General features: G+C 45.6%; 1 protein-coding gene across 1 annotated transcript in view; it reads left to right on the top strand.

Annotated features, from left to right (window-relative positions):
• Nucleotides 1-938: 938 nt before the first annotated feature.
• The window catches only part of ABCG1 (ATP binding cassette subfamily G member 1), a 75,440-nt gene continuing 63,573 nt past the window's right edge, over nt 939-12,805 (top strand). Inside the window, exon 1 of the mRNA XM_041735230.1 lies at nt 939-957. Within this exon, the coding sequence (XP_041591164.1) occupies nt 940-957 (18 nt within the window). The 5' untranslated portion in view covers nt 939. The remainder of the gene's footprint in view (nt 958-12,805) is intronic.

Here is a 12,805-nt window from a genome sequence, read left to right as displayed (position 1 = left end):
ATTCGCCCTGTATGTGTATAGAGCAGAAACTGAAATCATTGTTTGTGGTTTGGGGGTTTTCACATGTCTGTAGTGATGAAAATTGAAATTCTATCCTACATAAGGAAGGGGCTGCTTCCCATTATTCACAATACGTGCACCTCACCGCAGATGGGTCCGTTTCACAGCAGAAGGGCTCCTTGGGACGTGTTTACACCTCAGCTTGGGGGTAAGTCACTCACAAAGTGCTTTTTAGTAAAAAAAAAAATATTGATGTCTGGAGTAAATGTAACTAACTAGGTGTAGGTCCAAGAAACCAAGTCGTGTGGGTTAGTATAGGCACAGGCAATAATTTGTCATGTAAGCAGTGAGCAAATGTTGGAGAGCCAAGTAGGAGGAGGCATCTGCTGGAAGTTGGGGCTCGGGGAGAGTGAGCCAGAGTCTCCCTCTGTCCTCCGGGCCATAGACCAGCGAGGGAAACAAGCAATCTGTAAAGGTGCATGGGTTGCCTCTCACTGAAAAGTAAGATGACTTAGTTACTTCCCTAGTTTTTCTGAGAAAGAATTGGCATATAACATTGCGCTAGTCCCCAGCTGCACAATATGATTGGATATTGTTTATACTGCAAAATGATCACCACAATAAGCTTGGTTAACACTCCTCCTCTCACATAGTTATAAGTTTTTTCCCCCTTGGGATGAGAACTTTTCAGCTATTCTCTTAGCAATTTTCAGATACACGATATGGTAATGTGCGCCATGCTCTATGTCACACTGCCCAGGACTTGTTTATCTTATCATTAGAAGTTTTAATCTTTTGGCCTCCATATTGACGCCTTAACATTTACTATTGGGCTGTTGTCACTCTGGGCTGGGAGCCCTCCTTTGTACATTTATCCATCCATTTTTCCTTGTAGGACGTCCCATGCACAGCGGTTCATCACAGGAGGAAAAGAAGAGGATGCCATTTGGGAAGATGGTGAGCACTAGCAACAGTGGGGGAGGGTCAGGGAAGGTAGTGGCCTCAGGGTTGGGAAGACAATGTTCAATGCACACAGGCCTCTGCTTTCCCGTCTTCTGGGCTCCCCACATGGTACTACCCCATCTTATTCAACCGTCACCACGGTACTCTTGGTATCCCCATTTTACTGTTGAAGATTGAGGCTTTGAGAGGTGAGGAGCAGCCCAGCAGCACAGATGGCTAAGGGTGGGGCCGGCCTCCCATCCATCACCATCCTGCAGGGGCCTGGGTGCTTGAGCACACACACACAAGAGTTCTAGTAAGGAGGAAGAGCATCGTCCCATCCATCCTCACCTTCTCAAGTTCTCAGTTGACAAAGAACGGCCACAAATGCTTCCTTGTCCCACAGCCCTTTGTGTGGTCCCAAGTGACCTGGTACTCTCCGGTTCCATGTCCTCTCCTTATTCATCCCCCAAAGTCTGCCACTTGCCTCTCATTCCCCATAGTCCATGTGCTGTCTATTTGCTGTCACAGGTGGTCTGAGGCCACCTCATCCAGAGTGGCCTCACTCAGGACTGTCCTGTGACTTAAAAAAATTAACCTTTGAATTTTGAGATAATTATGTGTTCTCGTGGAGTTGTAAGAAAGAACACAGGGAGATCCTGTGTGCCTTTTACCTAGCTCCCCCCTTGGTCACATCTTGTGACACTGTAGTACAACATCATATCCAGGACGTTGACACTGATACAGTCCACACAAGACTCCCTCATGCCACCCGTGGGTAGCCCCGTTCTCATTCTTTCCACTCTGTCCCCTCCTTAACCCCTGACAATCACAAATCTGTCCCCATTTTTGTGATATTATCGTTTCAAGAATGTCACATAAATGGGATTGTACAATGTCCAACCTCTTCAGATTGGCTTTTCTCAGAATTCTCTGGCGACCTATCCAGAGGTTGTTGGCTGTTGAGTAGTTAATTTCTTTGTATTGCTGAGTAGTGTCCCATAGTGTAGACGGGGCCATAGTTTAACTATTTACCTATCAATGGACATCCGGGTTGTTGGTAGGTTTTAGCTAATCACAGACAAAACTGCTGTGAACGTTTGTGTGCTAATTTTTATCTGAATGTGAGTTTTAATTTCTTTGGGACAAATGTCCAGGAGTATAATTGCTGGAAGTTGAGCAAATTGCCCTTTATTTCTATTTTTCTGAGTTTTTTTTTAAACATGAATAGATATTCGATTTTGTCAAATTCTTTGTCCATATCAATTGGCACAATCGTGTGATTTTTCTTCTTTAGTCTGTTAATATGGTGTACTACATGGATGTGCAAATATTGAACCAGACTTGCATGCTTGAGATAAACTCCACTTGGACTTAGTGTATCATTTTTTTTAATGTTTAAAAGATTTTTTGTATTTATTTGAGAGGGAGAAAGAGAGAACACAAGCAGAGGGAGGGGCAGTGGTAGAGGGAGAAGCAGACTTCGCGCTGAACAGGGAGCCTGATGCGGGGCTCGATCCCAGGACCCTGAGATCATGATTTGAGCTGAAGGCAGATGCTTATACAACTGAGCCACCCAGGTGTCCATAGTGTGTCATTTTAAATGTATATTGCTGAATTCTTTTTTTTTTAAACAGAAGCATTATCTGTGACTTTTATTTTACATGTCCACAAATGCTTGTACAACAGACAGTGACTACTTCCAACGTTTATAAATTCTATTTGCTAATATTTTGTTAGTGGTTTTTGCATCTATATTTATGAGGGATTTTGATCTGTAGTTTTTAAAATATTATCTTTGATAACAGAGTAATACTAGTTAAATAAAATGAATTGGGAAGTTATTCCTTCCTTTTCTATTTCTGGAGGAGATTGTAAAGAGATGATGTGAATTCTTTAAACATTTGGTAGAATTATCCAGCGAAGCTGTCTGGGCCTGGATAGTTCTTTTCCTCCCTCTCTCCGTCCCTCCCTCCCTTCCTTCCTCCTTCCTGAGTTTTAAAATGATGAATTCAGTTTCCTTCATAGTTATAGAGCTATTCAAATAACCTATTTTATATTCAGTGAGTTGTTGTAGTATGTGCTTTTTGAAGAATTTGTTCATTTCATCTAAATTGTCAAATTTAGATGCGCAGAGTTGTTTGTAGTGTTGGCTTATTGTCCTTTGGATGTCCATGGGATCTGTAATGACATCTCCTGCTCCATCTCTAATATTGGTACTTTGTGTCTTCCACGTCTTTTCTTTGTCAGACTTGCTGGAGATTTTTCAATTTTATCCATCATCTCTAAATGATCAGTCCAGCTTTGTGTTTCATTGAGTTTCTTTATTCTTCCATTTTTAATTTCATTGACCTCTGCTCTTATCTTTATTATTTCCTTAATTTTGGTTTATTTTGCTTTTCTTTTTCTACATTCTTGAGGTGGGAGTTTAGATTATGGATTTGAGACTTTTCCTCATTTTCACTTTATATGCTTTTGATATTATAAATTTCTGCTCCACATTGATGTGGCTCTCACATGTGTACTTTGACATGTGTACTTTCATTTTAATTCAGTTAACTGTGTTTTGTTTGCCATTAAGATCCCCTCTTGGACTTATGGATTATTTAGAAATGCATCGTTTGGAGATTTTCCTATTATCTTTTTATAGTTTGATTCCTTTTGGGTCAGGGAACACACTCTGCATTATCTCAGTTCTTTTAAATTTGTTGAGGTTTGTTTTATGGCTCAGGATATGATCTATGTTAGTACATGTTCCGTGAACGTTTGAGAAGAATGTGTATTCTCCTGTCGTTGGCTGGAGTGGAATGTTCATAAATACTAATTGGATCCTGTTGGTCAGTAGTCAGTGGTGCTGCTGGGTTCTACATCCTTGCAAAGTTTTCTGTCTAGTTGTTCTAGCAGTTGTTGAGTGAAGGGATAAAGTCTCCAACTAAAATGGTGAATTTATCTATTTCTCTTGTCAGTTCTATCAAGTTTTGCTTCACATAGTTTATAGTTCTGTTATTTGGTTCATTTACATTTAATGTAAGTATTGACATGTTGGGCTTAAGAGTGTATTTTATTTTTTATTTTCCATATTCTTGGGTTTTCATTTCCCTGTTGTCTTGTTCCTGCATTCCTAGGAGTCATTTGAACATATTTTTATTTTTTAAAAGATTTTATTTTATTTATTTATTCATGAGAGATACACACAGAGAGAGAAGCAGAGGGGAGGACAGGGGGGAGAAGCAGGCTCCCTGTAGGGAGCCCTATGACGGACTCGATCCCAGGACCCTGGGATCACGACCTGAGCCGAAGGCAGATGCTCAACTGCTGAGCCACCCAGGTGACCCTGAACATAGTTTTAGAATTGCTTTTTGACTCTCTATAATGTTTTTGAGAGTATCTCTTCATATTGCTTTTTTAGTGTTTTATCTAGGTATTACATTACATATACATGACATCAGTCTTGTCATAGTTTTACAAGTCGGAGTGCAATGTAGGAAATTTACTTCCCTTTATAACTATTTACCCTCCTCTATTTATAGTATAATTGTCTTAATTATTTACTCCACACACATTTAAAAGCACATCAGACAATATTACAATTTTTGCTTTGCCTATCAAATGCATTTTGAAAAACTCAAGAGAGGAGGAAAAGTTTATTTAAATTACTCAGATTTTTACTTACAGTGTTCTTTCCCTTTTTTGCTTTATAAAATTTTCTTCTTTTGCCATTTCCTTTATGTTTTAGAGGACTTCCTTCAGCCATTCTTTTAAAGTATGTCTACTGGTAACAAATTTTCTTAAGTTTGTCTTGGTTTCCCTTCCATTCCTGGATATCTTTTCTGAATGTAAGAATCTGGGTTGATCTTTACTTTCAGCAAGTGAAAAATGTTGAGCCAATTCCTTCTGACCACTATTGTTTTTGATGAGAAATATACTGTAATTTGAATTGTTTTTTTCTTTCCAGGTGACATGTCTTGTATCTTTTACTGCCTTCAGGATCTCTCTTTTGCCTTTAGTATAAGGAGTTTGACTATGGGGTGTCTTATTGTAGATTTCTTTGGATTTACCCTATTTTGAATTACTCAACTTCTTGAATCTTTTGAATATGGAGGTTTCTGTCTTTTGCCAAATTTGGAAAGTTTGTAGCTACTATTTCTTTGAGCATCTTCTTTTAAGATTTTATTTTTTAATAGAGAGACTGTGCATGAGTTGGGGGAAGAGCAGAGGGGGAGGGAGAGAGAGAATCTCAAGCAGACTCTGCAACTGAGTGTGGAGCCTGTTTCAGGGGCTTGATCTCACGACCCCTAGATCATAGTCTGAAACAAAATGAAGAGTTGGATATTCAACTGACTTAGCCACTCATGCATCCCTCTGAGAATTTTCAACCTCCAACCATCCTTCTGAATCTATCGATCTTCCGTTAGATCTTCTGTTATAGTCTAATATGTTCCTTGGCTTCTGCTCATTTTTCATACAGCTTATTTTCTCTCTGTTGTCCAGACTGGGTAATTCTGTTGTTCTGTTGTCCAATTCATTGATTCTTTCCTTTCTCCTCTTCATTCTGCTGTTGAGCCCATCTGCTGAGTTTTTCATTTTGGATATCCTATTTTTCAGTTCTAAAATTCCTATTTTATTTTTTAAATTTATTTTATTTCTTTACTAAGACTTTCTATCTTTTCACTTATTTCATGTAAGTTCATAATTTCTCACTGAAACATTTTGATGATGTCTGCTTTTAAAACTTTCTTAGTAATTGTAACATTTTGTCATCTTAGGGTTAGCATCTACTGATTGCTTTTTTTCATTTGAATTGTGAATCTTCGTTCTTTGATAATGAAAGACTTTTGATTGAAACCTAAATATTTTTGGTATTATGTTATAAGACTTTGGATCTTATTAAACTTTCTGTTTTAGTTGGCTTTCTCTGACATCACTCAGGTAGAAGAAGTGGGTGGGCACTGTCTCATTACTGCCAGGTGAGGGTAGAAGTCCAGGTTCCCTGCTCAGTCTTTGTTGACATCCAAGGGAGGAGCTCCTCATTACTGCTGGAAGGGTTGGAGTTCTGGCTCCCCACTTGGCCACCACCCACACCTCCCTGGCTGAAGGAGGCAGGAGACCTCATTATTGCTCCTGACATGATCTCCACTGGCATGACTTGGGGGGAGTGTAGTGTCTTTGTTAACACTGTGTGGTGGTAAAAGTCCTGAGTCTACTGGATCTCTTCTGCCTCCATCCCAGTGAGGAAAGGAGTGACTTCTCATTACTGCCTGGTTCCTGCCTCTGTATATGCCATTCTCTGACACCATTTTGACTCAGGATGGAGGCATTTTGGATGCTTCATTAGAGCCTGAGGAGGGTGGAAACCTAGTTCCCAACTCATCTTTATTGGTGTAGGTGGGTGTGGGACCATAATTTATTATCTGGTATTAGACTGGAGTAGAGCAATCATCTAAAAAATTTCTATATTTCTAGGGTGCCCTTTTACTGTTCTTTTGGCTACAGTGAGTAGCCTTTCATCGGGGCTTGTTTTGTTTGTGCCCTTGAGCATTTCTAGGTTGTTGGTTTCTTCAAATGAAAGTCTGGGATATATGAGGCAAAAACAAAACCGAGGGATCTCACTACAGTGTTGTTCTTTGGGTCCCAAGGTTCCATCTTGGGCCATCTGCTTCATGCTCTGCACCTGTCAGGGTCTCCTCATGTGCTTTGTATAGTTCAGAGTTTTTAGTTGTGCCTAGGTAAGGGGAATAGAGAAAAGTATATCTGCTCCATGTCTCCACTAGCCTGCCTGCGATTTTTAGCAGATTGAATGTGAGCTTCTTCAGCTCTCTGTCCCTATTTGAAAGAGCCATGATGCTCAAGTGCAAGAAGTACTCAGCAGGAGTCCTGGGGCTTTTCAAACCTCATGCAACCTCAATCTCCTTATTTCCCAGTGGCAGGATCATTTACTGAGATAATTTCTGAGGCTAATTTCCTTGCTTTAGCTAATTTTCCCTTCCCTCCCTTAAAAAGTAGCCAAGTTTTTTTTTTTTTTCTTTTAATTAAATTGTTTTTATTTTGCCTTGGGGACTTTTGAGTTGCAGGGCCCTGCCCAGAAGTTTCCAGGCATGCAGAAGATAATCACCCCCCAACCAAATTTTTGCTTTCAAAAGCCCAAGTTCAAATAAGTGATTGCCCAGGTCTTCCTAGGAGGTAGCAGAAGGGGGTTGGGGACCTGGAGGAGAGAGATCCTGTTCTTCTGGAGGCAGGAAGAACATTTCAGGCCTGGGGAGGGGGTGGGGTAGGGTCTCTAAATCACAGGAGAGCTCAGGTGTCCCAGGGAGGCAAAAGGCACTGAGCATACAGGACTTGAGCTGTGGTCTTTGGAGCTAAAAGGGTAGATCTGTGCCCAAGTTGGCATGGCATGGAGGCATTGCCTTCTGGGGACCATAAGCAGATTATTTGACTGCTAAGGAAAGTAAAATGTGGCCTGCCCTGTACCTGGGGGTGGGGTGTCAGATTCATCTGTGCTCCAGTGATGGCATCTGCCCTCCTAGCCTGCAGGGGCATCCCGAGCATCCCATGGGATAATGCACGTTACAGTACTTTCCAAAACACTGGAGGCTGTTCAACGTAACTCATGATTTTTATCAAGCACCTACTCTGACTAGATGCTATGCCAAGAATGATGTTGACGACAAAGAGACTTTGGGATTTATGGTCTCCTGGAGGAGAAAAGTCAAGTGCCCAAGTGAACAGGAACTAAGGCAATACAGGATTGTGAGGTTGACCTAGAAACTATTTGTAAGGATTTCCCCCATAAACTAGCTTACGGGCCCCCGGACTTTAAATAGCTTGTTTGTCTTAATCAGGACTTTTAGGCTGCAAGTGAACTGAAACCTACTTTATGCTGGTTCAGGGTCAGAGGGAGAGTCCTGGTTCTCATAATGAGGATGACCAATATTTATGGGTAAGACACACACTATGAGTCAGATGTGATTATCAAAAATTTGACTCATGTAACCCTCCCAACGATCCTGAGGTGAGCACGACTATCACTTTGTGGCTGCAGTCACAGGGGCATCCAGAGGCGTGAATGTGTTCTAGGTGCCCAGTGCCTCCCACCATGTCTTGCAGCCTCTGTGCCTCCGTGGTTCCCCTTCCCAGCTGGCCACACCCTGCAGGCAGAGAAGATGGCCACTGTATGGGGATGTCAACCCCCATAAAGTAAGAAACCCTCTCCTTCTCAGGGCCCTGGCAAGTCCCAGGGAGAACTCTTATGAACCCCCCCTTCCCCCCCCCGGCCCCCCCCCCCGCGCCGGGCTGGTCAATCCTTTACAAAGCAAACACAGTGACCTTAGGGATGGAATGTTCTGGCTGATGCCAGGTGGGGGGTGCATTCTAGGATTGCTTACATGCAGTTAGGGGAGAGCAGGTCTGCAGAGGAAAAGTGGGGTGCACCCCACGGGCTACCAGATGTTTCCCAGCTGGGCACTTGACTGGGGGCGGTGGGAGGCTTTTATTTCTGCGTAGGAGGAGGCCTCCAGCAATTGTCCGGTGTCTGTCTTGGAGACCTCTGTCCTGATCTTCAGCTTTGAAGGTCATTTCATTGCCAGATGTTACTCCCTCTTTCTTCATTTGTGGAAATTGTTTCCTAGAACTTTCCTGCCACTCTCTGTTCTGTGCTAATGGAAGAAAACAGGAATAGTCTGCAATGCTTACTTCTTCCTAACTTAGCTTATGGATATTTGCTTGCATTTTTCTGTTCCCAAAAGTCTCCCTCATTAACCTCATCTTTCCATCTTCCCACCTCCCAGGCGCTCTCCCTCTTCCTACCTCCACCCCACGTGCACCTGGGGCCCATCCCCTGCCCCCATTTCCTGGGGAGGGGTGGTGAGGAGGGAGGGGCTCCCTTTGGATCTGTGCCAGAGGGTGCAAGGTGGGGACATCTGGACATTGGAGCAGGACATGACAGGAGGCGGGAGGGAATCCAGCAAATCATGGAGGTGAAAATTATGTTTCTTTAAAATGAATGAGCCTGCCCTAAAGAGTCATCAGATAATAATGAGGAGCAGCAGGCCAGCTGAGGTTCTTATCTAGCCTGGGAGTGTTTTAACTCTAAAATGAAACAGGCAGTTCCCATTTGGTTCTTGGTCCGGTCTTAGGCAGCCACCCTCCCGGATGTGCTGTTTGCGTCTGCTGCCCCGTCCCGTCCCAGCCCTTGTGGGCAGGGGCATGGTTTTCCTCTGCACTTGCTCCTACCTCCTAATAGTCTTTCTTTCTCCCTTCCCCTCCCCAGCCATCCTGCCTTCTCTCTCACTCGCCCAAATTCTTCTTTTTCTCTCTCTCATTCTTTTCTGTCTCTTCCTTTTTTAAAGTGCAGGCATTGGCTTTTATGTAAACGAGGTAGAAAAGGTCCAATGGCCCTAACTTCTCTGTTAACATGACAGGGAAAGGATCAGAGAAGCCAACAAGTCAGGGGCCATGAGCAGAGGGAGGTCTCAATGCGGTGGGGGTACAACAGGGGTGGGATTCATCCCCGCTGACCCAGCTCCAGGAGGCCCCATCACATCTCCCACCACAGTCTGCCAAGAGAAGGGATGAGCCCCCTTCCCCACTGGCTGTTGCAGCATGAGCCTTTTGCTTTTATTGGTTTGAAAACATTTACCTTCAGAGCCGGAGCTTTGGGTTGTAAAAAGCAATCACGCAACTGAGCAAACACCTCCCTACACCATGCCCTCCCAAATCGAGTTTCCTGGAGGCTTTGGGGCAAGACATCTCACAAAGCCTCACACGGTGGCACAGTGCAGCCCTTGAAGAGGAGCTGGGGATGGGGCAGGGAGACCGCCTTCTTTAGTTTTTTGTTCTCCATGACATGGTGAGATGTCCAATGAGGGGATGTTCCACTGGTGGGATATGGGCAGGGCCGGCACTTTCCTACACTGGGGGTTCCTCTCCCACGCTGGAACTAGCCTGGAGGGTGGGCTCCAGAAGGGACATGGCTCCCGGAGACCAGGAGGCCCATGTGTCCCCACTTTGCCTCTCCCCTAAACCACACGGTGGGAGCTCCTATAGCTTCAGGTAAGGAATGGCCCCAGAGTATGTTAAGCTCACAGAACAAGTTAAAAACATACCCAGGCTAGACAAGAACCTCAGCTGTCCCATCTCTCCTCATTACCGTCTGACGACTCTTTTTTTTTTTTTTTAATTTTTTAAATTTATTTATGATAGTCACACACACACACACACACACACAGAGGCAGAGACATAGGCAGAGGGAGAAGCAGGCTCCATGCACCGGGAGCCCGACGCAGGACTCAATCCCGGGTCTCCAGGATCGTGCCCTGGGCCAAAGGCAGGCGCTAAACTGCTGTGCCACCCAGGGATCCCCCGTCTGACGACTCTTCAGGGCAGGATTTTCTCCGTTTTGTGCTCCATCACCCCCACCCCGTGTTCCAATGCAGAGATCAGCTCCTAGCAGAGCAGGCAATTTTTTTAAAAAAGATTTATTTATTTATATGAGAGAGAGAGATGGAGGACAGAGAAGGAGTCAGAATCCCAAGCAGACCCCCACTGAGGGCAGAGCCCAACTCCAGGCTCCAACCCAGGACCCTGAGATCCTGACCTGAGCCAAAAGCAAGACTCGGGTCCTCAACAGACGGACTGCAGGCGCCCCCGGAGCAGGCGATCTCTGAGTGTGTGCTGAGCGTGGGGCCAAAGTCGTAGGTCCTGGAAAATGAAGTTCAGGCCCGTGTAGCTCTGCTGTTGAGCAGCAGCAGGTCAGCCAATGGGGGCCACTTAGGTTGATTCAGAGCTGGGCACCGTGTAATCAAAGAAGGCTCAAGGTCATAATTGTTGAAAGCCGAATCACCAAAATATGAAGAAGACTGTATTAATAAAGAATATATTCATTGGATTTCTTCCTCGCCGGCTGGCAGCAGGGGGCTGGGAAGCCACAGGATGTCCCTGAAGGTTTCTCTTGGAGGGATCTTGTGTTTGGGAGCTGCAGGGGTGGGACAATTCACCATGCCGAGCCAGGCTCACCCCCTTGCCACCGGCTCCCCGCAGGAGTTCACTCGCGTCAGTCCCCAGGCCCTCAGGTGAGCCCATCTCGATGTCTGACCTACCCGCACCCCCCCTTGCACCCCCCTTCACTGGATGCCAAGAGCAGAACCTCTGCACCAGAGACCGAGTGCTCAGAGTGCCCCCGTCTCCCCACCATGTCCCAGCTCAGTAGCTGGATGTTTGGCAGAGATAAATTGAATGGTCCTTAAAAAGGAATTTGGGGGATAATGTGCAAAGCAGGTGACTGAAATGACAGAATTATGAGGAAACTGAATTCAGTCCCTGGTGGTGGGGCCACTCACCTGCTTGTCCCTAGGATACCAGGTAGCCAGTTCTGTGGCAGGGAAGCTTGTCCTTACCAGCAGTCTGAGTGGAGCCTGGGGACGCTGGATCCTCAGCAAGAGGAGGGAGTGTCTTGAATAGATGGTCAATGGTATGCCCCAAATTTCACAAGGGACACCGAGTAAATGGAACCCATGCAGAGAAAGGTAAGCAGGAAGAAGGGGCATGGTCTAGGAAGCAAGTTTTGGGGATGGGCAGGGATGTCTGGCCCAGAGAAGCGAAGGCCTAGAGAGAAATATGGCACCTTGGTTGAATAAGTCAAGGCCTACTTGGGGAGGAGGACTGCCTGGCTCTGTGACTTGATGTCTTATGAGCAGAAATCCCTATTGGGTTTGGGATCTGTACTGGACAGTCCTGCGTGAGCCCTCTTGTATTTACCTGCTTGGCACACACACTTGTGTTCAAAGTGCCCCAAAACGGCCTTGTGAAGCACCCACGGCCCTATCTTTCTGCGTAGTTCCCCTGGGGCTGCTTTTCCCATTGGCCTATTTGGCCCCACTAATCAGTGTTTGGCACCTCCCACCCCACCCTCATCCCCACCCCTGGGGACAGTGACTAGCTGCTGGCTGATAAGATGCAAGCCTGGAGACAGTGGGGGGCCTTGCAGAGACAGCCTCACCGAGGAGAAGCCAGCAGATGGAAAGTAGAGGCAAGGAAAGAGCTAGAGACCAAAAGCCAAGGGTAGAGTATGGGTCCTTGGCCTTGACAGGCTTGAAACCAGCACACCCTGACCTCTTCTGCTACCTAAGACAATGCCTCATTACCTTTAGCATAAGCCGGTCAGGGGTGGGTTTCTGTTACTTACAACCAAGAGTCCTGACACGAATGTCATAGATCTGGCTTCGTCTACTGTTCATTCCTTAATCTGGCCCAAGAGGGACAATACCAGTAAGGATGGGGAATGGCTTGCTTGCTGGGTGCCACGCATGGTGGAAAGTGCTTGACATGCACCATTTCCCATGTGGCTGAGAGTCTTATTAGCCAGTGTACAGATGTGCACGCGAGGACTCTCTCAGCTCCTGTAATGGAAAAGCCAGCAGCCCAAGCTGTGCCAACAAGGATCCACTCTCCCACTGTCTTCCCTCTCTGGCTTCATACTCGGGCTCTACACACTGTCCCCTTGGCTGTCCCCAGAAGCCCAGCAACCATCGCCTTACACCTCTAGCTCCTGAGCAACCATTGTTATAAATTACATGATATAGAACAGGGAGGGGGTAGAGTAGGGAGGTTTCCAGGGGGGAAATTGTGCACACATCCCTACGAGTGAGGAGAGTGGATAGTGGACAGAGAATGGAGGCCAGCGCAACAGGACTATGATGTCACATCGCTTGCCCTGGCCACATAACTGGATAGCGTCCAGCCTGACATTCATGGAAAAACCCTCCGCTGCTGTGTTCCACGTCCTTCCGTTCCTGCTTTATGTCCTGTCTGTCCCTGGAGCAGGTGGTGGGCTGCAGGGCCAGCCCTGTCTCTGCTTTTTGGCCTCATC

This window comes from Vulpes lagopus, chromosome 20, assembly GCF_018345385.1.
Source record: "Vulpes lagopus strain Blue_001 chromosome 20, ASM1834538v1, whole genome shotgun sequence".
Taxonomy (NCBI): domain Eukaryota; kingdom Metazoa; phylum Chordata; class Mammalia; order Carnivora; family Canidae; genus Vulpes; species Vulpes lagopus.
This window is presented reverse-complemented; position numbering and strand designations above follow the sequence as displayed.